The sequence below is a fragment of the Protopterus annectens genome, chromosome 6.part0 (genome assembly GCF_019279795.1).
Source record: "Protopterus annectens isolate FY-2018-M chromosome 6.part0, PAN1.0, whole genome shotgun sequence".
In the NCBI taxonomy this organism is placed as follows: domain Eukaryota; kingdom Metazoa; phylum Chordata; order Ceratodontiformes; family Protopteridae; genus Protopterus; species Protopterus annectens.
In genome coordinates this window covers 968,780,912-968,808,632 of record NC_056737.1, presented here as the reverse complement: position 1 = coordinate 968,808,632, position 27,721 = coordinate 968,780,912, and the positions used below count along the sequence as shown (strand labels likewise).

The 27,721-nt window shown below is 42.5% G+C and overlaps 1 protein-coding gene across 3 annotated transcripts in view; it reads left to right on the top strand.

Annotated features, from left to right (window-relative positions):
* SETD3 (SET domain containing 3, actin histidine methyltransferase) overlaps positions 1-27,721 on the top strand; it is an 829,217-nt gene that overhangs the window by 566,400 nt on the left and 235,096 nt on the right. For all 3 annotated transcript variants that reach the window (XM_044074604.1, XM_044074603.1, XM_044074605.1), the window contains one exon: positions 7,401-7,459. In XM_044074604.1, the coding sequence (XP_043930539.1) occupies positions 7,401-7,459 (59 nt within the window). The remainder of the gene's footprint in view (positions 1-7,400; positions 7,460-27,721) is intronic.

Below are 27,721 nucleotides of genomic sequence, written 5' to 3'. Positions count from 1 at the left end.
TTCAAGAACCTATTGCTTTATGGGATTTAAATTTTGTGTTATCCAAATTAACTTCTCCGCCCTTTGAGCCTTCTCATTCATCCCCCTTGAAATTCCTGTCTTGGAAGACACTGTTTCTGGTGGCTATCACGTCGGCCAGATGGGTGTCAGAGTTACAAGCATTGTCTGTGAAACCCCCTTACCTGATGTTTCACAAACACAGGGTGTCCCTTCGTACTAATCCCTCCTTTGTCCCCAAGGTCTGTTCTCATGCCACCTTGAATCAATCCGTAGAGCTTCCGGTGTTCTTTCCAAATCATTCCAATGCAGATGAATACAGGTTTCATCAGCTGGATGTCCATAGACAATTACGTATTTATTTGCAACGGACTAAGGAAATCAGCTCAATTATTAATTTCCTTCTCCGAATCCAGGTCAAGCTTACAAGTTTCCAAAGTAACACTCTCTAATTGGATTTCTAGCTGTATAGCTCATATTAACAATTCTGAGGGTAGACTTTACCCTTTAAAATCAAGGCTCATTCTACCAGATCTCAGTCTACCTCTGCAGCCTTTCAAGCCAGGGTCCCACTTGATAATATTTGTGCAGCAGCAACGTGGGCTAGCCCTTACACTTTTATTACTCATTACAAATTGGATTTAACCTCCAGGCGCTAGGGACGCTGTCCCATATGTAAGAATGAAGGTGCGATAGGACTACAGAACATAAAGAAGTTATGTACTCACCGTAACCTTCCATGTTTGTAGTCCATCTCACCCTTCATTCTTACGAACCCACCCTTCTACCCCCATCCTGGAAGTACCTGGAGACAGAAAAATATTATTATCTTTTTTTATGGAGACCTTTTAGTATTGGCTTCTTTTGTATATTTGTTATTATCTCTCCTAGTTATCAGCAAACAAGATCTGGGGATTGTACTGGTGCACCATGGGATACCCACCTAGCCACGAGCCAACTAGAAGACCTCCGGCTTGTAAATAGGCCTCGTCACTGATCCCATATGTACGAATGAAGGGTGAGATGGACTACAAACATGGAACATTATGGTGAGTACATAACTTCTTTTTATGATGCAGCTGATGCCTACTGTAGGGCTGCTGCATTTGGTTCTGTTTTGAGACGTTACTCTTGGCTTCATCTTCAGCCCTTACCTCCTTTTCAAGACAAACCAGGTTCTATCTGACAGTTTGCTATTCCTTTCCCTAGGCCAGCTTCCCTTATCCCTTTGCTTTCCCTGTCTCTTCCCAGTTGGTTAACTGTCACTCAAGACTCCATCATCCACCAGGGATAGTTCTGGGATGAAAATCCCTTCCAACTTTTCTGGGCATCCTGCAGCCTCCTCAGCAGCAGTTTCTTTTCTTTGTAGAACTGCTTCAAGGCCTTTTGGCTCAGGGCACCATTCAAGTCGTGTCCCCTGCCCAGGAAAGGAAAGGGTTGTATTCCAAGATGTTTCTGATTCCTAGGAAGGAAAGCATCTGGAAACCCATTCTGGACATTTCTCAACACCTTTTTAAAGGTTCCTTCCTTTCAGATGCTGTCTGTTACCTCTTCTTCTTCCTCAGCATTTTTGGTATCCCTGAGCCTCAAATCTTCACATCCCCATTCATCCCCTTTTCAGGAAATTTTAGTTTTTTTCTATTTCTTCCTTGCATTTTCAGTTCTGTGCTTTGCCCTTTAACCTCTCTCCAACCCCCAAGGATATTCACCAAATGCCTCACTTCTGTTATTGCCTTTAGCAGGATGAAATGGGATCAGATCTTTCCTTATCTAGACGACCAGCTTATTCAGGTTTCATTCCTCCAAGGTCTTGCTTCAGCACCTCTAGTTTACTGTTAGTCTGTTACAAAGCCTGGGATTTACCATAAATTTTCAGAAATCAGTCCTGGTTCCTTGTCAGGATCATGTTTCTCTTGGTTGCAGGGTCCAGACCATTTCCCTCTTGGCATCCCTGCATCCACCCAAGGCCATCTCTCTGATCTCCTTTTTTCAATCCCTTTCTTCCTCTGGCTTCAGTCACAACCAGGGATTTTCTTAGGGTTTTAGGATTCATGGCCTCCACCATTCCTATGCTGTCTGTAGCCAGACTCCATATGAGAAAACTGCAGTGGTTCCTCAAATCAGTGCGGCTTAAACACGGTCATCTGTTAGCTTTCCTAGTTCCTTTCCGTCCATGCCTCAAGCCCGAGCTTCAGTCCTTCCATGCCTCAAGCCCGAGCTTCAGTCCTTCCATGCCTCAAGCCCGAGCTTCAGTGGTGGATTTATCAGCTTTCTGTCAACCTAGGACTTCTTTTCCACCTCTAGTCCCATCTCAGGAACTTTTTTCTGATGCCTCGGACAGGGGGTGTGGACCTCCCTTGGTTCCCTCAAGGTCCAGGGTCTCTGACCTTCCATCAGAAATTGGATCACATCAGCATAAAGGAGAGAGAGCTCCCCTTTAAGCTCTTCAGGCTTTTCATTCTCTCTTTCTTTCAGGGTCTCTTAAAGTCTTCACAGACAGTACCACAGTGATGTGGTATATTAACGAGCAAGGGGGTGGACACTGTCTTAGCTTCTTTGCAGACTTGCTGTTCAGGTCTGGGATCTAGGTGCCCAGCATGGAACGATTCTTCAGGCTGTCTACATTCCTTCAGAGCTAAATGTAGTGGCAGACTTTCTGAGAAGGTCCAGTACACAAGCTCACAAATGGATGCTTCCCAAACATGTGTTTCTGGACATTGTTCATCAGTGGGGTACTCCACAGGTAGATCTTTTTGCCTCCCATTTGAATAGATAACTTCCTCTTTTCTGTGCCAAAGTCCATTCCCTTTCCTCTGAATTCTGTTTTGTTAATATTCTAATGTTTTTACACCTTGGCTCTTTGTACTTTAGCTTTATTTTATGTTTATGCATACTTTGTCCGGCATGTGGTTTCTAACTCTCCCTGGATGAGTGCTTGTCAGTGACTGTTACTGTTGACTATTATATTGTTTTGTTTGTCCTCCTTATTTTTTTTTTTTGCTCTATAAGCCTACTTCACGAGTCTTGGCCTCATCATCACCTGTATTTGGGACCTGCCCATTTCATCATGTGGTTTGCTGTCTGATGAAGGTAGGCTGTCATCCAGGCAGCTGTGAGGGTTTCTTTGTGCATATACCCTCATCCCATGCCCAGTTAAGTCCATCTTGCTTCCTTGGACAGTGGGCTGTGTGGCAGCCTGTCTTGCTTATACCTGTGCAGAACACTACCCAGTGTACAACCCTCCCCCCAGAACATTCACATTATGTAAGATGTCAGGTGTGGGAGTATTTCTGTTTTAGCCTTCACCCTGTTCACTGAGTACTGTGCATACCTCCATCACCAAAATGACTGTCATCGCCCATCTGTCTGATATATGTACACTCCTCCACATGTGAGGATAAGGGCTACCATCGCCAGCTTGGGTAGCCTCAACACCTGTCTGTCCCAGAATCGGCAGCTGCTCTTCATGCTCTGAGATTCTGTCTTAGCTCTGCCAGGGCAGTAGAGCTGACCAGGAGCCACCCCCTGAGGATGGGCATACCATAACTGCTTATTTCCAATCCTTCCCTCTCTATTTGTTCCAGTGCCCAGGCCACTAATTGATCAGTGACAGCTCAGGGCTGTATTCCTCTGAGCTGCAGATCTTGGGATACCTATGATATTGTCATCATGATAGTGTGTGTGTGTGTGCTTGTGCTCGTGCGCGCGCGTGTGTGTGTGTGTGTGTGTGTGTGTGTGTGTGTGTGTGTGTGTGTGTGTGTGTGTATAACTAACTAAGTAAATAAATAAATATATATATATATATATATATATGTATATATATATATATATATATATATATATATATATATATATATATGAATCTACTTCATGCAGAATGGCAAATCAAATGGTCTACATTATGCATGTCGACACACTACTACACATGCACCTCCGAGACATAATCTTGGTGCATGCAAACTTTTTAAAAAAGCACCGTTTTTGCAGGGGTGAGCAAGCCCTCTTGCACCCCGCCCATCCCCTACTAATTATATATTCTAACTCCAAGATCACACAATCCCTGGGTAAGAGCCTATATTCCCCTACCCAGGGATCGTCTGTCTCACACTCCTGTTGGCCATCTCTTTAGTCGACCAAGTTGTGTCAATTAAACAGATGTTGAGCAAAGTATTTTTCAACAAATTTAGAAGGTTCATCTATATACATATTTTTAAAATGTGTGAAAAGGTCTGTTTTGGATCAGTGTAATTACCTATTTATCAAATACAAATACTTAAGCAGATAGAAATTAAAAATTCTAGACGATACAGTTCATTAAGTCACTTCACTGAATGCGTAACTGTTGCTTCATGTAGATCCTTTAGCACATTCTTCTTCTTCAGCCCAGGGGAAGGTCTTCACCACTGTTGTCACATAGCACCGGACAGTGCACAAGATATTTTTTTCCAAACTTCTTTGGTAGCATGCTGTATTGTTACTCACATTATAAAAAAAAAAAAATCAAAGAAAATTAATCATTTCTCTGCCAGAACTGGTAAGTCTGCCAGGAGTGTTAAGCCAAAATAAATGTAGCATATTAAAGTATTGCATTTAACTGAGTGTAATGTATCTGTTAAGCTTCTTACTTTTATAGCTTTGGTGTATAGTATTAAAGCAAACTAGGACAGGAAAGTGGAGGCAGACTTGTCAAGCAGTACATTTGTGTTAGCATTTTCTGTAATATTGTTTTACATAAACACAACACATATGTTCAGATCTCATCAGGGCCTCCACTTATCTCTATACTCTATTTCCTGGACACTGTTGAGAGGTGATTTACACCTGGCATGCAAGGCATCCTTGGATCCCCACTCTGATGGACTTTTTGCAAGTCTGCAAAATGAATAACATCAGAATTACTCAGTCTAGGGATTTAAACTTTGTTTGTGACATAGACAGGACATACAGGTATGTATCTCAGAGAGTTCCCCTTTTCTGGAACAGGCTTCCCATCCATGTGAAGCAGAGCTCTTCCCTAACCGTTTTCAAGAACTTGTACCAGTGAATGGGAAATCAGAAATGTATCCAGGGTCTAACACCAATGTCTCTAATGGATAGAGTAAGCCTATAAATCTTGCCCTAGGTTACATATGCCCCTTAAAATAATCTATGTGGTAGATAAACTTGTGGGATGCAATTGGGATGCTTAGCTAGGATTGTGAAGTCCTCACTGGTTGTTAGCCTAGTATACACCTGTGAACCTTTTCCTTGTTCTATTTTTGCACAAGAGTTTCTGTGGTGTAATAATTATTGAAATTGTGGCATTTTCACTATCTATGCAGATGTGAATTACTGCCAGCGTTATTTCATACTAAAACTGAAAAAATCTTTGTGTAGTATATTTTACAGTTGTGTCAGGAATGATTTAGAAAATATTCTACAGGATATGTGAATAATTGAATTGCATATGTCTGTCTTATTTGACTACTGTTTTGAAAGAAGGGGTATCTTATAAGGGTTGTTTAATACTGATATGTTTGTAGTCATTCTGTATAACCACATGGCATTTACTGAATTTTGTAACTGTACTGCTGTATTGTTCTGAGCCATTTTCCACAAACACAAAACTCCACTATTTGGTGCGTGTTCTGAGGGATTCACTTTGTCAGTGGTCAGAACATTGTTGCATGGATGAAGAATTAGTGAAAACACAAAAGTTTGCATCTTTTTTCCTAATTTATTTGTTACACAGTCTGAGGAAAAAGATTAGTTCTTTTCATTTGCATGAGTGTGATTTAATAGTTAATCATTGGTAGCATGAGGTTAATGGGGGATATCCATTTCAAAAATATAGTTGGAGAGGGATGTTCAGGCTCTTCTCATTCTTGCTAGGGTTTTGTATTTTGACTATGTGGCAGTCATTTTAATTGTCAGTATTCTGATGGGGCACATTCTGTGGTGTCTTTCTGTTTGAGTAAAGTATTACAAGTGGGCAAGCATGGCTGAAACTTTGTCATGGTTTAAAGGCCAAGGAATTTATTAGTGCATCATAGAGTAGTTAGGAGTTAGGGACTGGGTTATAAGGACATACTGTCAAGATCCCAAGATTATGAGTTGTGGTGTGGGGGGGGACAGACAGGTCGTATGTCCTGTGACTACATACGGTTTAACAGCTTAGTTAGCCAACCCTGCATCATAGTTGCAGTTGATTTGTGCATTGTTTTTCAAAAACATGCCAAACCTGTGGATGCATTGGATTGTGTCAGTGTGGATTGTTTTCACTTATATAAATGTATGATTACTTATGTCAGAAGTGATGGTTTAATAAAGATGTTTCTTGTTTTAAAAAAAGGACATGAATTGAATAGTTTATGTAATGTTGCTTAGGTTATATGATATGTAGCAATATATGTGAAGTATAATGTTCGATAATGTAAATTTCTTAATACAGTTTGATTACTTTTGTATAAATGTAAATTTAGTTATGTCACAAGTGATAATTCAGTAAAGGTATTTATAAAATGCATATGCTTTTTTTTTTAATCTCATCACATGCATGCACCTTCCTGAGATGCATGATTAACAAAACTAAATAAATAATATCACCTTCATAAATACTTGTGATATCTTATTAGCTACAGTGTGAAGTTCGCAATTCTATCTTGAGGGAAATATTTTATGCAGCATTCATTAATGGGTGCTTACAGCAACATTTTTGTTTGTTCTGCTGTCAGTACAGCTGAGTTTTCATTCCACTTGTTTGTTAAAATTAAATGATCAGAATTAGTTTTCTTTTCAGTAAATTTAGTTGTCCGATACAGAGGCAACAGGGGCTACGTAATACTAGTTCAGATCTGGGCTGATAAGACAGGTTAAAGTTGCAGGAGGCAGTTTTGTGAGATTGTAATTAATGATTAAGTACTGTTTAGTAATGGAAACTGCTAATCAGATTAGAGATCTATTTTACAGTGACTTTAGACTTGAAAACTCAAAAAGAAAATGCTGTGTCTTTGAACATGAAGTGTCTTTACATGAGCCAAGGCTCATAGGCCAGACTGAGTGAAAGTAAAACACTTCACTGAACCTTAGCTCAGTACAGATACTGTCATTTGCATTTGTTTCCCTTGGATGACTCAGGTTCTACCTTAATATTTTTTTCTGGTGGTGACTGTGGGTTCTTCTCTCAGAATTTGGAGCTGCAGATTTATGACAGCTGCTGGGCACGACAAATTAAGTTGACATTGATGTATGGGAGTGTAATAGCATGATGATCCTTCATAGCTCAGCTGAATGCCTCCTGCTTCATTTGGCTTTTGTTAGGATCTGTTAGGCAGCTAAATAATGAAATTCTGCTGACTGATTTTTTCTGTTTTTTTCTCTCCCCACTTTTTCTTCTTTCGTTTTCTGAAACTTCAATTATCCAGACCCATCCAAATGCCAGCAAACTGCCCTTGAAGGATTCATTCACTTTTGATGACTACAGGTCAGTATCATTTTCTGTAAGTGAATCCTGTTGATGTGTTTTTCCTTTGGAGATTTTTCCATATGCCACAAGAGAATAAGCACAATGTTATTGAAACTTTTTTTCTGTTGTTATTGTTTCACTATCAACAGAAACTCCAAATATTAAAGTTACTCGAGACTTTATTTCTCAGCAGGCAGTTTATGGGCTTTGCCATTTCTGCAGCAGCCTCCGGGCCCATCAACAGTCAGCATGACACGCCCGTATTTTTTTTTTCTTTTGTAGGGGAAGGAGCGACACTTGTCAGATTGCCCATTCTGGGTGGGAGTTACTGCTTCAGATCAGTCACTAGCCTAGTGATGAGGAAGTTCTACTATTGTACAACATATTTAGAATTCAGCAACATTGTGTGTGTTGGGGGGGGTGGAACTACCTGATGTCAGTTGCAGTGATATTTGTGATGTTAGTAGCCCTGCTCAGTTAGAGTTAGCAAAAATCCTTGACAAGGCTGTGCGGATGACACCATAATGGAATGTCGTGTTATCCTTTCTTTTCTCCTTCCCTTGATGCTTACGCTTACATAGCCTGCTCATTCCTGTCTTGGGGAGGGTTGGTCCAAAGGAGCTAGTCAGACAGGTGGCAGGGTGATGTTAGAGCAAAGGAGGGACACCCAGTGCATGTCTGAATACTGACAGCCATGAGTGGCAAAAAAAAAAAAAAATACGCATGCATTTAATAAAAATGATTTTCTTACATTATCATTCCTTATAAAAATAACATTACCATTTCTTGTAAAAGAAAAAAAATCAGTTCTTTTATTAAGTGTTCTTGAACAAGTTTAAAAATAACTTGTCAACTGCAGATGAAAGGTTCATGTTGCCTGTAAACTTTGTTTTGTTTTTAACTTTCTGGTTGATCCAGTAACATTACACCACCTGTAACCTAGTTTTTACACGTACTGAGGTCTTTCACCTTTGATATCTTTTGAATTCTTTGCTGCTATGGCATCTGAAATTACTTTAGTTTGTATTATTGTAGCACACTTTTAGTACAAGTCAGAGGCTTTTTATGAGACTTTTTTTCATTTAAGCAGTAATATTTAACAGTGTTAGCATCATACCTCTCAACTTCTCAGCACAAGAAATCTGTACAAAGCCAGAAATAATGGGGGGGGGGGGGCAAAGGCCCAAAAATAGGGGCTGATTTTAAATATTGCTCCTATAAACTTAGAAAGTTGCTAGAATGACAGACTTTGCATCATTATATATTTTCTGAAGGATGTGAAGTCTGAAATTCAAATGTTTGTCAATATTTAGTATTATTTAGTTACTTCAGTCCTCACTGATTTGCCAGAAAACCATGAAGGCAAAAATCTGGACATTCTACAAAAGTCTGGACAGTTGAGAGCTATGCTTAGCGTCACTGAGTCATTGTTTGGGGGGGGGGTGATGCCTGTACTGTTGGATGGCCAGTGGGCCCCTGAGTTGTTAATATTTCATGGCACCTGTTCAGAAGGAACAGTGTTATTCTACTTACAAAAACTGGCATGGCAAACAGCAAATCGACTGAAATAATTGCATGAAACTTGTTTGTGCTTAATGCTAGTATTACGTAAGTCTTCTACTTGATAATTATTATACTAAGTTAAAGCCACATTTGGTATTATCACACCTGTACTGATGTGTGTATATCGCTCAGCCAAATAATGAGAACAGTCACAGCAAAGGCCTGGTATGTACTCTGTGGCCGAAATAGGCAACAGAACAGGCTGAGGAGGCACGCTTTATAAAAGGGCATTATACTACAGGAATGCTCGAATTCTGCAAAGAAACATCTGCAGTCAAAACTTCTGGATGGTGCATATTTGCTGCTTATTTATCCATGTTTTGTAATAGGCTTGCACATATTTTTTGTTGTATCATTTGTGACTCCATGTTGGCAGACCATCACTCTTTTAAGGAGCCATTGTTTGGGTCGCCACAAGGGTACTTTGTGCTTTTTGCTGGCATCTGATCAAAAATGGACTTGGTGACTGACGTTTCTGGGGGGAGGGTAACTGAAGACTAACATTTTTGATCTGGTTATATGTGCAGAAAACTGAGATACTGGGTGACCCTGTGTTTAACTCGCATTGTCTTCTAGTGGGAGTCTGCTCTCTGAGACATTTTTAGTCATGTGTGTTAGTGTATGTGAGGTGGTTGCTTTATGATTACCTTCAGTTTGTAGATTCCTAGGATAAACCCAATTTTTACAGCTGTATCTGGGAAAAAAACACATGACTACTGTTATGCTTCAATGTAGCAGAGAATACATTTTCATTTAACTATTGAAAGGAGCTATGATTTATGATGTGAAGTGGTTGTCAAACAGTTGCAGAACAGTTTTTAAGTATCTGATAAAGTGGTAATCCACGCTCACCATGTTCACTGCATTTCTTTTGCTGTATACTTATATGTACCGCAGTTAACATTTGGAATCATGTTAGAGTCATTGACCTTTTTCCCCCTTTTGAGGGATTAGACTTCACTTGTTATAGGTGTCCATCTTTGTTTGTCTCCAGAAGTACTTATACGTTGTATTTTAATTAGGATTTGCAAGTCCTTATTTGGGCATGGGTCACTGTAATGATAAACTGTAACTTTTTGGTTTACCCCTTCTCTTTCCTTTGGTCCAGGAGGATTTTCCAAGCTGGTTTCTTGCCTGTGAAGGTGGTGTGAGACTCCCATATAAATCCAGAATTGGCATATGCTCTCTTCAGTTTTTCTTTCTGTCTGAATTCTTCTGGTCCTTTAGTGCTGTACCAGAGATTTTGTACTGCATAGTCCTGATGCATACAAGTGTTGAAACTTATTGATATCCCTCACTCCCCCCAGCATGCACACACACACACACACACACACACACACACACACACACACACACACACACACACACACACACACACACACACACACACACACACACACACACACACACACACACACACACACACACACACACACACACACACACACACACCACATTTGTGTCTGTTGTTCTGCTTAAGTTCTCTCTGGAAATTTGTTGAGCACTTTCACAACAAGGAGATTTCAAGCTCCCTGATCCTTCTTCTTTTGGCTTTTCCTGGTTAGGGGTCACCACAGCGGATCACCTGTCCGCTCATGATTGGCAGTGGAGTTTTACAGTGTCAAGTTGCCAGCCCAGTGCCCAACCTTCCACAGAAGGCACACACACACGCACTCACACCTAGAGCCAATTTAGAGTGTCCAATCCACCTGCAGCATGTCTTTGGGATATGGGAGGAAACCCACGCAACCACAGGGAGGACATGCAGAATCTGCACAGAAGGCACCCCAGTCGAGGATCGAACTGGAGAACCTCTTGCTGTGAGGCGACAATGCTAACCACTGCACCACCGTGGCTGCCCTTCAAACTCCCTGATCCTAATTTGGAGAAAAAATTGCATCCAGTAAAGCACTGCAAACCAAAGATGTTCTTCATAGTCAGCACTGCAGTGCTGATTCTTGGGACTCCCTACTATGCAGAAGCCCACAAACCAGCCTGTTTCCAGAGTGTTTGCATCATCCCTAGCTGATGGACATCCAAAAACCTTCATCTTAACATCAGGGTATAAGAAGGGTGTCTGTTGCCATTTTCAGGTCTTTCTAGCCATGTGGAAGGATATGGTTCATGTGTGTTCAAAAAGCTTGCAGTCTGTCAGTTGGTCGTCTCATTTTTCCAGAAAACCTCCTCTTCCAGTCAATTAAGCACCCTGTTGAAGAAATTGTTGTATTAATTTAATGCTCAAAAAAGTCAACAATTGCTTGAAGTGCGAGAAGTGAATCCTGCATAAAGATTTTCACTTGTTTTGTCTCTTCTGTTTGGGGCTTCAGTATGACGTCTCTCCTGACTGCAAAATTATGTTATACCTCATCCACCCTTGCAGTTAGAGTATTGAATTGCTGTTTCCATATGCCAAGTACCTTGAATCTCCCTAGGCCAAAATGGTAGCTAAGATGGACTCTATTGCAGATAGAAACTTGTCAGGGGAAATTCAGGAGACTGATGAAGAGTTATAAGTCTCCAGACACTCCCTAAAGTGTGGCTATGATGCCTTAGATGCATCATGCAGAGAACCAGAAATAGGTTCGGTCATCCACAATCGTCCATGGCTCAGATCAGGTTAAGGCTGAACTTACTCGATGCTCCACTAGACAAAGAATTCCTTTTTTGACCTCCAAGTGAACAAGTTTTTGAGAATCCAGATAAAAAACAGAAGCAAATAAAAACTGCAGATGACTATTATCTGTCTCCGACATCTAGGTGCAGTAGGAATTATCCTTCCCTTAAACATGAAAAGGGGAAGACTTCCCATACTAAGAGACCCAGACAGTCCAGGAGATGGCAAACAGGAATGATCACACAGAATGGAGAGCTCCAAAGAGCCCACCCAGCATAGAGACCAACTATGACTATGTTCAACCCCAGCCTCCCGTACCTATCACCCTCCCCTACCCCTACCCACCCTCTCCTCCAAACCTCTGGCTAAAAGACTCTGTTTATTCCTAACACAATGGAAAACCATCACCAGGGCTCAATGGGTTTTCAGCTTCATAGAAAAGGGGTACTACACCCAGATCAGAGAAATCCCACCCTTCCTAGGGATTTCAAAACCACTAAAGGAGCAGGAAAGCCTCTTGCCAGCTATCCTTGTGGAACTCCTTTACCAAGGATTGATTCAGCCTGTCCTTTCAATTCAGGAGGGAAAAAGCTTCTACTCAAATATCTTTCTAGTTCCAAGAAAGGATGGTATATGGAGGCCCACCTTGGACCTCTCAAAGCTAAACAAGTTTCTCAACATCCCAAAGTTCAGAATGCTTATGTTACAAAAACTGCTGCCCGTAATCTTTCAGGGTTGCTTCATGGTCACTCTAGGCCTAAAAGACACTTACCTCCATTTGTTCATAGCACACCCGTGCAGAAAATGCCAGCAATTTGTAGCAACTGGCTCTCACTTCCAATTCGGTGCTTTATCATTTGGGCTATCCACTGCTCCCAGAGTTTTCAAAAAATGCTTAGCTCCTCTGATAGCACACTGCAGAACTGTGGGTGTTCATATTTATCCCTGCTTAGACAACTGTCTCATATGGGGAAAATCCATAGCAGAGACCCAAGATACCTTACAGATCACTATAGACTGCTGTCAGAAACTAGGTCTGACCTTAAATCTTCAAAAGTTACAAATTCTTTCTTAATCAAAGATCCTCTTTCTGGGAACCCTCATAGAGTTGACCCAGCAAAAAGCCTTCCTTCCCCAAGACAGGATAGCCTTTTTTTTACAGTCTGACTGGCCAACCTGCTTCCAAAACAGTACATCCCAGCAAAGGAATTCCTGGGGATTCTGGGATATATGGCATCCTGTATTCTCATGATCCCACTTGCAAAGTTACATGTGAGAAAACTTCAGTGGTTTGTAAAAATGCTTGTGAACAGCATTCTCAACACCTGAAAACCCTGCTGCCTCTCCTTTTATTTATTTGTATTTGTTTTTTGGGGTAGAGCACTTATCTCCAATGGACCTTTTTCAGCCTCAGCTTGGGAGTGGTGTCTGGTTAAGTGACTTGCTCAAAATCACACAGTTAGGCAACTGAGGCTAAGGGAATCAAACCTTGCACAACTGGATCACAGGAAACTGCTTGTTAAGAGCTCCTTAATCATCTAAGCTAACTGTCAGACAATGCCTGAATATGGAGCTCCTGTGGTGGAAAACACCATACAGCAGAACCTAGGGGCAAATTTCAGAAAAATACAAGACTATCACTACAGACAACTCAGACATAGCTTGGGGGGCCCACTTTGGTTCCCTGAAAGTGCAGTCCATCTGGATACCTCAGCAGAGAATATTGCATATAAATCGGAAGGAGCTACTAACAGTCCACCCTATATATCTGGACAGATAACACCACATTGATGTGGTACATAAACAAGCAAGAAGGAACACAGTCCCTACCCTTTGTGCAGCCTTTCAGGAAGATTTGTATGCTGGCTGAAGAAATAGGGATAAACCTCATAGCTTCTTGAATACTGGGTCAGAACAATACCCTGGCATATGCTGTAAGCAGGGATCTTTTATACCCCAACAAATGGATGCTGAAAGAGAGGGGTTTTTCTGGACCTAAAACTGTACAGTGATGAGTCCTTTCAGTAGACCTGTTCACGTCTTACCAGAATAAACAACTACAAAAGTTCTGCTCCAGAACTCAACAGACAGGGACTTGGAAAATAGATGGCTTCTCTTTCATATGGACAAACTTGTTCTTGTATCCATTCCCAGTCTTACCTTTGATCTCACAGGGTACGGTTAAGTCATGGTGGACAGACCAAGCATGATCATAGTGGCCCACCTCTGACCGAGGCAACACGGGTTCTCCCTTCTCTTGACCGTCAGCGAGGGGAGATTTCACATCCTACCGCAGGAAGTCGATATCCTCAGCCAAATCAAGGGATCAGCTTTCCATTCTCACCTAGCCACACTGAGGTTAATAGTCAGGAGGATTGGATTTTGACAGCTACAAATGCCTCCTATCCTAAGGAAGTGCTTTCCATTCTAATGAAAGCAAGAAAACTCAATACCAGAAAGTCATACCTGGCAAATTGGAAGAGACTTTCCACCTAGTGTCACAGCAAGAACACCAACCCTTCAAAGGAAGACCTTAACTCAGTCTTGCAGTACATATCAGACCTGTTTAGACAGGGGGTTTCTTACTCTAGCATTAAAGTACATGCATCTGCCATTTCAGCTTACCTGCACAGGGCTCCACCTATCTTTTCCTATCCCCACATGAAGCTTTTCCTAAAAGGGGTGATTCGCTTGAGGCTACCCAAAAGAAAATTTATTCCTGAATGGGACATAAATTATGATGTTCTCCATGTTTCACTGTTGCAGTCATTACATTTGGGTTATCTGCCTGCAGGTAGCCCTCAGCAGACCTGAATATCAAAGTCTTGGATTCCTGCGTCGGATGCTGTCTCTTCTTCCATGATGTCAGGTCATCAGGGGTATAAAACATGCAGCCGACACCATCAGTCTTTCTTGCTGTGCGGTGCCAGAAGTAGAAGCAGTTCGCAAGTGCCGGTTGGCTGACTCCTGAAATTTTCATTTTCGAGTTTCAGAATCGAAGTCTTCGAAAAAAGTTAAGTACCCCGTTGGGGATCCTTTTTCTTGCTCTTAACCGATGTCAGTAAAAGTTAACAATTGTCTTACCTGTGGAAAGCAAATACCCCATAAAGATTTTCATTCGTACTGCATTCCTTGCATAGGCCTAGACCACAATGTCCCTTGCTGTCGGTTTTGTGCCTTATTCAACCCCCAAACTATTCGTCGTCAGTCTATTTTCACAGCAAATTACTTTGGTACTCGGTTTCACTATCAAGAAATGGCTTCGGTAAGCCAAATGACTACCGATATTCCTAAAAAACGTAAGGATAAAGACAGAGACAGACCGCATAAGTCCAAAACTGCTGACAATGCTTCCGTTAAGCTAGTCGCTAGTTCACCAGTATACAGTGAGGCGCTTTCACAGCCCCTGATACCCTCTACTTTAGATTCACAGGCCTTTACTGAGACCCATTCGGAGTCCATTGTACAGCGAGATGCTTCTTCGACTATGGAACCTGCGGATGTCTCTACCTTGGATGGGTCCGGAGCCGCGGTGCAGGCACCGGCTTTTGAGGGTGTATTCAGGCCTACAGATTTGCATTTTAAACCGATGCCATCTTCATCAAGGCCTAAAACTCGGCCCACGCCTAGAAAACCGATGTTCAAACCACATGTTCAGGCCCATATGCCTAAAAAACAAATGCTTAGAATGGCTGAAGACCTTATTACTTTAATTAGGGGAAGCCAGCCTTCCCCCTCTAAGAGACATAGAACTGATTTTCCTTCTGATTCTTCTGCAGGATTTGCCCTTATCTACCTATGAGAATTCTGATGCAGAGGATTCCATTCCCTCTGCTTCCCCTCCAGAAGATTTTTCTTTTGGTGAAACCTTGCACACTCTTAGGGAGCATTTCCGCTGGGAAAGCCAGGATTACTCTGACTCCAAAAAGAGGTTTAGGGAATTCTTACTACTCCCTCAACACAGGCCTTTAGCTAGCCCTCCTGTTCTGGACATTGTAGATGATGCCTTCTTGGAATCTAGCCTGGCCTCAGACACTTAACCTCCAGTTCCCAGAAAACCTGACAGGTATTACAGAGTACCTGACTCTCACAAGTTCCTCTTCAAGAATTCTACTGCGGATCCAGAGACCATTTCCCAAGGACCAAAGGGCATTAAAGCTACTGCTGCCAAAAACCCTACCCCCTCTGATAGAGATTCCAGGGCCTTGGAGAGATCGGGTAAGAAGGAATACACTTCTGCTACTTTGGCCATTTGGGCCTTAAATTGCCAGTTTCATATGTTAAAGTATCAGCAGCATATTTTAGTACTACTTAAACAGAAAATGATGTTGATTCCTGACTGTGCTGAACATAAAGAATTACAGGATTTAATGCATTCTGCTGAACAAGTTGGTAAACATACTTTGCAATGTAGTTTTGACTCTTTAGAAGCATCTTGCAGGACTGCTGTCACTGGGTCTGTACTTAGAAGGCATGCTTGGCTAAAGGAGCAAAACTTGCCAGATCATGTTAAAGTTAAATTACTGTATGCTCCCTTAAACCAAGACCACCTGTTTGGCAACAAAACAGAAGTCCTTAAAAAGATGGAGGAAAAAGCTAAATCTATGCAAACTGTTAAAGATTTCCTGCAAGTACAGCCTCCCAGATTTAGTAGGCATTGGCCTTCTAAGAATTGGTCCTTTCCTGTCTCTTCCAGGCCTTCTCAGTCCAAACCCAGGAACAGCAGACCACCTACGTTACAGTCTCAGGCTACACACAGGCCTAACCTTTGGGGGGGCTCCCACTTCCAAAGTTGGAAGTAGTAAGACACCCCCTACTGAAAAATGTCACAATGACTTAACCTTAGCCCTTCCAAGCCCTGCTCAACTGCCTGCTCCCTTAGGAGGAAAGCTCACCCTGCATGCAAAAAAACTAGGAACTCATTACCCAGGACAAATGGGTTTTAAATATAGTTTTCCAAGGATGCAGATTCCACTTCCACACCTTACCAACCCCAAACAGTTGGCCAGACCTACCCCTAAATCAGTGGGCAGAGGCTCAACAGCAGGTTCTCTCTCGTCTAAGTATCAGGGCTATTCATCCTGTCCCAACAGAAGAAAGGGGACAAGGTTTTTCCTCAAGACTTTTCCTGGTACCCAGAAAAGATAGCTCCTGGCGTCCTATCCTGGACCTCTCTATTCTAAACACCTTTTTGGTAATTCCAAAATTCAAAATGCTAACACTTCAACAGCTGCTCCCTATGCTGGGCAAAGATGCCTGGCTGGCAACCCTAGACTTAAAGGAAGCTTACCTGCACATCCTAATACGGGAATCTTGCAGGAAATGTCTATACTTCAGGGCAGGCTTCATGCACTGTCAGTTCTCTGCACTTCCCTTTGGCTTATCTACTGCACCCAGGGTATTCACAAAGTGTCTAGCTCCAGCCATTGCATTTTGCAGGCAGAGAAATATTCAGATATACCCATACCTGGACCGGTTGTCTGATTCAGGCAGAAAGCCAGGACTTGCTATTAAAACATCTGGCATTTGTAAATAAACTTCTAACCTCGCTGGGGTACACCATAAAGGAAAAGAAATCTCACCTCGTACCCTGCCAACAGATTGTATTCCTGGGAGTAAGCTTGAACACAACTTTCCAGATGGCTTTCCTCATGCCAGAGAAACAAGTTTATTTGACAGCCTACTTCAAACTACTGGCCACAAAGACCTAGCTATCCGCAAGGAAAATTCTGCAAGCCCTGGGGTTCATGGCCTTTTGCATTCTACTAATTCCATATTCAAGACTGCATATGAGGAAACTACAATGGTATCTAAAAAGCCTATGGTGCCAACATTCTCAGGACCTGGAAACAATGATTCCTATCATTCCCTGTATAAAGACAGAGTTCCTTTGGTGGGCAGAGGCCTGCCACCTCAACAAGGGGCTCCCTTTCAGTCTACCCCTGCCGCCCAAACCCTAACAACAGAAGAATCAGACTATGCATGGGGGGCTCACTTGGCAGGGCAGTGCATTCAGGGCAAATGGAACCCGAGTCAGATGCACCTGCATATCAACCAACAAGAAATGTTAGCTGTACAGAATTCCCTGACAGCCTTCCAGGACAATTATTGGTAAAGACAGACAGCAGCACAGTTATGTGGTACATAAATAAACAGGGGGGAACCCACTCATACCCTCTCTGCAGACTAGTCATAGCTCTGTGGAACACAGCCTTGAGCTACCAAGTGCACGTACAAGCTCATTTCCTGCCAGGCATGCTAAATTCACTGGCAGATGACCTAAGCAGAAATCTCATAGACCCACACGAATGGAAACTGGAACCAAAAATATTCAACCTCTTGAGGAACAAATGGGGGACTCCAGAAATTGACCTGTTAGCCTCCCCTCAGAACTACCAATTGGACAAATTCTGCACAAGGACTCCCCACAGTCAAGCTTAGAAAGTGGATGCCCTGTCCTCTCGGTGTATGCCTTTCCCCCTCTGCCTCTCCTCTTGAAGGTTCTGCTAAAGATCAAACCGAACAAACCAAGGACAATACTGATTGCACCAGACTGGCCACGCCAGCATTGGTACCCCATCTTGCTCAGTATGATACTGCTGGAGCCATGGCACCTACCTCAGACACCTTCCCTGCTGTCCCAGCAGGCGGGCCAGATTCTGCACCCTCAGCTTCAAACCCTGAACCTTGCAGCCTGGCTAATCCCCTGAGCTCTCCAATAGCATCCTTCAGTAAGCAGGTGTGTTAGTTGTTATTCTGGAAGCAAGGAGGCCTAGCACTAGAAAACCTTATGCTGAAAAGTGGAAAAGATACTGTTCCTGGAGCCAAACTCAGGGGATGGGCATAACAGTGCCCAGCTTACCTCATATTCTTCAGTACTTAACAGAAATGATCCACAAGGGCCTATCCTTCTCGTCAATTAAAATTCATGCCTCTGCCATTTCAGCACATTATAATACTGAACCACCCCTCTTCTCTCACCCCCTGCTAAAGCAGTTCCTCAGAGGGGCCAAAAATTTAAGTCCCCCAGGCGAGCCCCTACTTCTGCCTGGGACCTTAACTTTGTATTGGAAAAGCTCACGCTCCCTCTACTTGAGCCAGCTGCAACTTCAGAGTTGAAATTCCTTTCTTGGAAAACAGCCTTCCTACTAGCCATCACTTCAGCAAGAAGAGTGTCTGAATTACAGGTCCTCATGGCAGTGGAGCCCTTCATTATCTTCCATGCAGACAGGATTTCCCTCAGGACCAATCCTTCCTATATGCCCAAGGTGATGTCTAGTGTGGCCCTAAATCAGTTCATTCATTTACCTACTTTTTAACCGAACCCACAAAACAAAGGTGAACGGATACTGCACTCTTTGGACATGCACAGACAACTTAGATTTTATTTGGACAGGAATGAGCCGCTCAGATCATCTGAACAGCTGCTAGTTGGCTTTGCTGCAGGGGCAGAGGGGAAGGCCATTTCAAAGCAAACCATTTCTAAATGAATAGCCCATTGCATTAATTTCTGATATAAGCACCATGGAAAAACTACCCCACAGGGGATAAGATCACATTCCACCAGGGCTGCATCTGCCTCTACAGCCTTCCTCTGAGGAGTCCCTACCAGGGACATCCTAGAAGCTGGTACCTGGAGCTCTGTACATACCTTCACCAAGCATTACCACATGCCTATGTTTTTTAAATCCAGAGCTGGTTTTGCCACTGCAGTCTTGCAGGGCTTAATAGCTGGTCCTAATGCTCTCTAAATTCCTCCTCCCTTCCTTAGCTTTGGGAATCAACCCAAATGTAATGACTGCAACAGTGAAACACGAAAAACATAGTACAGTTGTGTACACTTACCATAAATGTAGATGTTCAAGTGTATTCACTGCAGCAGTCCTGGTTACCCTCCCTCCAGCCCCCTGACTTCTCTTGGCTCTACCTTCCTTCTTGTTTGGTGTATTTAAGCTTTCTGATGTATTTGCTTTTTGTTGGAGGTGTAACCTAACATATAATTGCTTCCCATTATGGGGGCACCTGACATCTGAGGCAAGAAAAACTGATGTAATGGCATCAGCTGCATGTTTTATACCCCTGACGACCTGACATCATGGAAGAAGAGACAGCATCAGACGCAGGAATCCAAGCCTTTGATATTTAGGCCATCTGAGGGCTACCTGCAGGCAGATAACCCAAATGTAATGACTGCAGCAGTGAATACACTTGAACATCTACATTTATGGTAAGTATACACAACTGTACTTTTTTGAGAGCCCAACCTTGCCACTGTTTGAAACTGCTGCCAGTGCCTCTCTAAAGATGCTTACCTGAAAGACCCATTTTCTTATAGCTGTCCCATCAGCAAGAAAATTTTCAGAGCTACACTTCCTCATGAGTAGGAACCTTTCACTGTCTTTCAAAGGGATAGGTCAACCCTCAGAACAAACACATCCTTTATGCCTAAGGTGGTACCAGAACTTTCCTTAAACCAGACTATCCACCTACCATTCTTTTTTTTTTTTTTAACAAGAAACATCTTTATTAAATTATCACTTATGACATAGGAAATTGTACATTTACATAAATAAAAAGAAATCATATTGACATATTTTAGTTGCAAACATTATACGCCACTTATCTATCCAGTCATTATCAGTCAAACATTATATATAGCTTGTTCAAATCTTGCCTTCTTTTAAACCTTATTCCTCCTCCAAAACATTATTCTACATGTAGTGTTGACACAAGTCCCATTTTTGCTGTGTAATTTGCTTCTTTCCTTTTCTAGATCCTATTTCCTGATGTTCTTCATGTTTCACTGTTGCAGTCATTACATTTGGGTAAGCTGCTGGCAGGTTGCCCTCAGTCAGCCTGAATTCCTAAGTCTTGGTCCTGCGTCAGTTGCTGTCTCCTCTTCCATGACGTCAGTTCGTCAGGGGTATAAAACAACCAGCCAACGCCATTTTCTTTAGTCTTTCTTGCCACACGGTGCCCGAAGCAGAAGCAGTTTGCAAGTGCTGGTCGGTCGACTCCTGAAATTTTCGAATTCGAGTTTCAGAACCGAAGTCTTCACTAAAGCTAAGTACCCCGTTGGGGAAACTTTTTTCTTGCTCCATACCGATGTCAGAAAAAGTTAATAATTGCATTACTTGTGGGAAGCAAATGTATCCGCGGCGGTGGTGCTTCGGTAGCATTGTCGCCTCACAGTAAGACGCTGTCCAGTTCGATTCTTAACTAGAGCATCTTCTGCGTGGAGACATGCATGAATGGGCGTACCTTTGTTGAAGGTTGTGCGTCAGGGCTGGTAACTCGGCACGTAAAAATCAACTACCAATCATTAGCGGACCGGAGTTCCGCTGTGGCGACCCCTAACCGGGAAAAGCCGAAAGACACAACAACTTGTGGGAAGCAAATACCTCATAAGGATTTCCATTTATACTGTATTCCTTGCCTAGGCCCTGATTATAATGTGCCTAGCTGTCGGTTTTGTGCTAGATTTAACCAAAGCACTATTAAGCGTCGGTATATCTTTGCCTCACAATATTTTGGAAACAGATTTAACTATCCTGAAATGTCGTCGGATAGTAATCCGACTACTGGAGTACACAAAAAATGCAAAGAAAAGGACAGAGACAGACCATCGGGGTCCAAAACCGACAAAGCTTCTCCTAAGCCAGTCGCCGGTACTCAGTGAGACACTTTAGCAGCCCCTGGTACCCGCTACTTTCGAGTCGCAGGCCCCTACCGAGACCCATGTGGAATCCGGCACACTGCGAGATTCACAAAGTATTGTACCCGATGGGTCTGGAGCCACTGAACAGGCACCGGCTTCTGAGGGTGTATTCAGGCACACAAGACAGAGCCCCTCACTATCACTCTTCAAGAGGAACCTTGATGAGTGGATGGGTAACAGAAAGTTCACACTGGGGATCACACCAACAGCACTACTAGATAGGGGCCAAGGGTACTAGCTGCTAGTACAAGGGTCTAGGGAACTACTAAAGGGGCGGTGAATACCGCACAACGTGGCTGGGCTAATATATGCCTTCGGGCAGATAGCCCAGTACCAACCTATGAACCTACAACATTTTTATATAAAACCGATGCCAGCTTCAAAAACAAAGACAAAAGCAACTTCTAAAGCTAAAACAATGACGCATGAGCTGCTTGCACAGGCCTCTACGCCCAAAAAGCAGATGATGAAAATGGCTGAAGACCTAATTACCTTGATCAGGGGTTCCCAATGCCCTCCTGATAAGAGGCCTAGGCAAGACACTGATTATGAATTTTCAGATCAGGTTTCTATTTCTTCTGATTCCTCTTCTGATCAAGAATTATCTATACCACCCTATGAGGATTGTGATGCAGAGGAATCTATCCCATCTGCATCTCCTCCTGAAGATTATTCCTTTGGAGAAACCTTGCATACTTTGAGGGAACATTTTCACTGGGAGAGTCAAGATTTCTCAGAATCAAAAAAGAGGCTCAGGGATTTCCTTCTTCTCCCTAAGCATAGGCCTTTAGCCATACCTCCTGTTTTAGACATTGTGGATGATGTGTTTTCGGAGTCAAGCTTGACTCCAGACTCCTTACCTCCGGCTCCTAGCAAGCCAGACCGATATTACAGGGTTCCTGACTCACACAAATTTTTATTTAGAAACCCTGCTGCTGACCCTGAAACTATTTCACAGGGTCCAAAAGGTGTTAAGACCTCAACAGCAAAAAATCCTACCCCTCTGACAGAGATTCCAGGGCACTGGATAGATGGGGAAAGAAGGTTTATACATCTGCAACCTTGGCAATTAGGGCCTTAAACTGCCAGTTTCATATGCTCAAGTATCAACAGCATGTTATGGGATTACTGAAACAGAAAATGATGTTGATTTCTGAATGTGCAGAAAATAAAGAATTGCAGGAATTATTGCATGCAGCAGAACAAGTTGGAAAGCATACTTTGCTATGTGGTTTTGATTCCTTAGAGGCCTCCTGCAGGGCCGCAGTTACTGGATCTGTGATTAGGAGGCATGCCTGGCTAAAAGAGCAAAATTTGCCCGATCATGTTAAAGCTAAATTGCTGGATGCACTTTTACAGCATGATACTCTGTTTGGTATTAAGGCAGAAGAGGTTTTAAAGAAAATGGAAGACATAGCTAAGTCTATGCAAACTGTAAAAGACTTCTTACAAGTGCAGCCACCAAGATTCAGTAGACACTGGCCTACAAAAAATTGGTCCTTTCCTGTGTCCGACAGAGCTCAACGGGGCAAATCCAGGCGCCCTAAAGGTTCTAGATACCAGTCACAGGATTCTTACAGGTCAAAGCAATGGGGTGCTTCTACCTCCAAATCTGGAGGAAATAAAGCGCAGCCCTACAGTAAACAGTCTCAATGACTTCTCTCTGCCATCATCAAGCACTTCTCTTTTGGCAGCACCCTTAGGGGGAAAATTAGCACTTTATGCTCAAAATCGGCAGTTAATAACCCAGGACAAGTGCATGTTAAATATAGTATCTCAGGGATACAGATTCCACTTCCACACTCTGCCAATTGCAAACGGTTGGCCAGATCTGCCAAAAAATCAATGGGCAGAGTCACAGAACAGGTTACGTCCCTCATGGATATGGGGACCATTCAGCCAGTACCAGAACAGGAAAAAGGACAAAGTTTTTATTCAAGACTGTTCTTGGTACCCAGAAAAGACAAGGCCTGGTGCCCAATACTGGATTTATCAATTTTGGACACATACCTGGACATTCCAAAATTCAAAATGCTAACTTTGCAGCAGCTTCTGCCCATGCTGGGCAAGAACGCTTGGCTGGTGACATTAGACCTAAAAGAGGCATACCTGCATATCCCAGTAAGAGAATCGTGCAGAAGATACCTCCGTTTCAAGGCTGGCTTTATGCATTACCAATTCTCTGGACTTCCCTTTGGCTCAACTACTGCACCCAGGGTCTTTACAAAGTGCCTGGCACCAGTAATTGCATTTTGCAGACAAAGTATACAAATGTATCCTTACTTGGACGACTGTCTCATTCAAGCAGAGAACAAGAACATTCTTCTTCAGCATCTGACGTTTGTGAAAAGGCTTCTAACATGCCTAGGGTACACAATAAACGAAAAGAAATCACAACTGGTACCCTCTCAAAAGATAACATTCCTGGATGCAAGCTTGAATACAACTGCCCAGATGGCTTTCCTCACACCAGAAAAACAAAGGGAACTGACTACTTACATCAAACTGATAGCAACAAAAACCCAGTTATCTGCAAGACAAACTCTGCAGGCTTTGGAGTTCATGGCATCCTGCATTCTACTGATTCCATAAGCAAGACTGCATATGAGGAAACTACAGTGGTACCTAAAAAGTTTATGGAGTCAACATTGTCACAGTCTGGAAACAATGATTCCTCTCATTCCCTGCCTACAACAGGAGTTTCTATGGTGGGCAAAGGAATGTCACCAAAACATGGGACGGGCTTTCACTCTACCCCCTGCCAGGCAAACCTTATCAACAGACACATCAGATTATGCATGGGGGGCCCACCTGGTGGAAAGATGCATTCAGGGCATATGGACCCCAAAACAAATGCATCTGCATATCAACCAAAAAGAGATGTTAGCTGTTCAAAATGCCCTGACAGCCTTCAAGGACTTACTTCATCCAGGACAACTACTGATAAAGACGGACAACACCATGGTTATGTGGTATATAAACAAGCAGGGGGGCACGCACTCATACCCCCTTTGCAGACTAGCCATGGCACTGTGGGACACAGCCTTGACTTACCAAGTACATCTTCAAGCTCAATTCGTGCCAGGAAAGCAAAATACTCTGGCAGACGATTTAAGCAGAAACCTTATGGACCCTGACGAGTGGAAACTAGATCCACAAGTCTTCAGCATGATAACAAAGAAATGGGGGAACCCGGACGTAGGCCTATTTGCCTCTCCTTGAAATTATCAACTGGAAAAATTCTGCACAAGGACTTCTCACAGACAAACATGGAAAGTGGATGCCCTATCCTTCAGTTGTAAAAAACCTATCAGTTTACGCCTTTCCTCCTCTGCCTCTTCTTCCAAAAGTCCTACTAAAAGTCAGACAAGAGAAACCAAAGATGATACTAATTGCCCCGGACTGGCCATGCCAATACTGGTGCCCAGTCCTAAGGAACATGTCTCAATTCCCAGCGTGGTACTTGCCTCAAATACCTCACTTACTGTCCCAGCAAAACAATCAGATCCTGCACAATCAACTCCAAACACTGAACCTGCCAGCATGGCTGATCATGTAGTTATTCAAACAACACCTCTCAGTAAAGCTGTGATGGATGTCATTTTTGGAAGCCAGAAGGCCTAGTACTAGAAAATCTTATGCTGATAAATGGAATAGATTATGTGCTTGGAACCAAGCACAATGAACTGACACAGCAGAGCCACATATTCCTCAGATTTTACAATACTTGACTGAGATGCTTGTCAAAGACCTATTTTTTCATCAATAAAAATCCATGCCTCTGCCATCTCGGCTCATTACAACACAGAGCTACCAATCTTTTCTCATCCTTTACTAAAGCAGTATCTTAGAGGGGCCAAAAATTTAAGGCCTCCCAGAAGATCACCAATTCCTGCATGGGACCTCAATTATGTGTTGGAAAAGCTCACCCTGCCTCCATTTGAACCAGCTGTTACTGCAGATCTAAAGTTCTTATCATGGAAAACAGCTCTGCTCCTGGCAATTACTTCAGCAAGAAGGGTCTCAGAGCCACAGGCCCTCATGGCTGTGGAGCCTTTTATCATATTTTACCCAGTCAGGACCAATCCTTCATTTATGCCTAAGGTGGTTTCCAGTGTGGCTCTTAACCAAACTATTCATCTGCCAACTTTTTATCCAAATCCGCAGAGCAAGGGGGAGCAGATTCTGCATTCCTTGGACGTACACAGACAACTAAGATTCTACTTGAGCAGGACTGAAGCTCTAAGAAAAACTGAGCAGTTACTGGTGACATTTGTTGCAGGATCAGAGGGAAAGGCTATTTCAAAGCAGACTATTTCAAAGTGTATAAGCCGCTGCATTCGTTTCTGCTACTTACACCATGGCAAACTGGTGCCCAAGGGCATTAGATCTCATTCCACCAGGGCTGCAGCTACATCAGCAGCTTTCTTCAGAGGAGTACCAACCAAAAACATTCTAGAGGCTGCTATGTGGAGTTTTGTTCACACTTTTACGAAGCATTATCATTTGCCTCTCTACTCTAAGTCCAGGGCAGGCTTTGCCACTGCAGTTCTGCAGGGCCTTATAGCTGCCCCTAATGCAGTTTAGCTCCAGCCTCCCATCCATAGCTTTGGGATTCTACCCAAATGTAATGACTGCAACAGTGAAACACGAAGAACACAGTACAGTTGTATACACTTACCATAAATGTAGATGTTCGAGTGTATTCACTGTTGCAGTCCAGGTTACCTGCCCGCCATCCCTCCTTTTATTCTGGAGTTTCTCTTTCCTTCACTATCTTCTACAACCTTTGTGGTGTATTTGCTTGTAGATGAAGGTAAAGTTTGTATTGTTGCATGTATATATAGATAGCTTATATATATATATTTGTGATACCCATTTGGGGGGCACCTGACATCTGGGGCAAGAAAAACTAAAGAAAATGGCGTTGGCTGCTTGTTTTCTACCCCTGACGACCTGACGTCATGGAAGAGGAGACAGCAACTGACGCACGACCCAAGACTTTGGAATTCAGGCTGACTGAGGGCAACCTGCCAGCAGATTACCCAAATGTAATGACTGCAACAGTGAATACACTCGAACATCTACATTTATGGTAAGTGTACACAACTGTACTTAGTTTTTTTTCTCTGTTACTATATTCACTACTTCTTGCAAAGTTGGTTTAAACTTTGATTTCAATTTATTTTGTAGTAATTGCTTTTTGGCAGCCACCATTTTAGACTCAGCAAGACCTTACTATGTCTAGACAATTCCAATTCTGTATCATAACTCAAAAAATTTATTTTCTTAGTAACATCAATTTACTCGCACAGTATTTCTGATAGAGTAGTCTGCAGGGAATTTTTAAAGTTTGCCAGCTCATTACACTCCCGGAAAATATGTTCCCATTTACTTCTTTCTTCACCATTATACTTCCAATATTTGTAGTCTACCCGAGGAAAAACTGTTTGGAGTCTGCTTGTGATGTAGAATACCTATAGAAACGCTTTCAAGCAAAGATCACAAATCTTATCGACATTGATGTGTATTTTGTTGTCATACCTCTCAACCTCTAAGTGCAAGTAATCTGGACAAAGCCTGACAAAATGGGAGGACAAAGGCCCAAAAATAAGGACATATTTTAAATATTGCTCTTATAAATTAGAAAGTTTCTAGAGTAACCAAGATTGTGTTAACATACTTTTTCTGAAAGATTCTGAAACTCAAATGCATGTCATTATGTAATGACTTCAATCCTCAGATCATCCCAGTGATTTGCCAGAAAACCACACATTTCATGAAGAATTGATGAAAAATATGAAGGAAGAATCTGGACATTGTTAAAATCTGGACAGTTGAAAGATACGAGTCATACTTATAGCCCCCCATTGTTTGTTAATTGCTTATTCAGTCTCTCTTCTCAATCCTTTCTAGCCTCCTCTGATTGATTCATGTAGTTATCAGACAATGTTTTATATGCCCTACTAATTGTCCTTTTTTAACAGCAGCTTCTGTTCTAGATTCTGCTAAAAAGTCTACCAGAGCTGGTCTGTCACGTAGGATCCCCGTTCTTTTCTCTGTCTGTACTCTGATACCAGTCCTTGATAGGGAATGTAATCTCTAGCCTGCAGTCCAAATAAATTCTTGACCTTTTCCCATTCTATTAAGTTTCTATCTCTTATTAGTTGCTCCCAATATCTTGGTTCCTTTGCTAGTTTTCTCCCGTAAATTCCACCCCCTCTAGCTTATTGTCTCCTTTCTCCATCCCTGTTTTGGCTTAGTTCTTAGAATACTTTCTGTTATTTTATGACTATAATATTCTGCATGGTTATTGTTATTCTCCTTAAGAATCTGCATCCAGAATCCCAGTGTCGTCATCATCATCCATTTCCACTTTGAATTG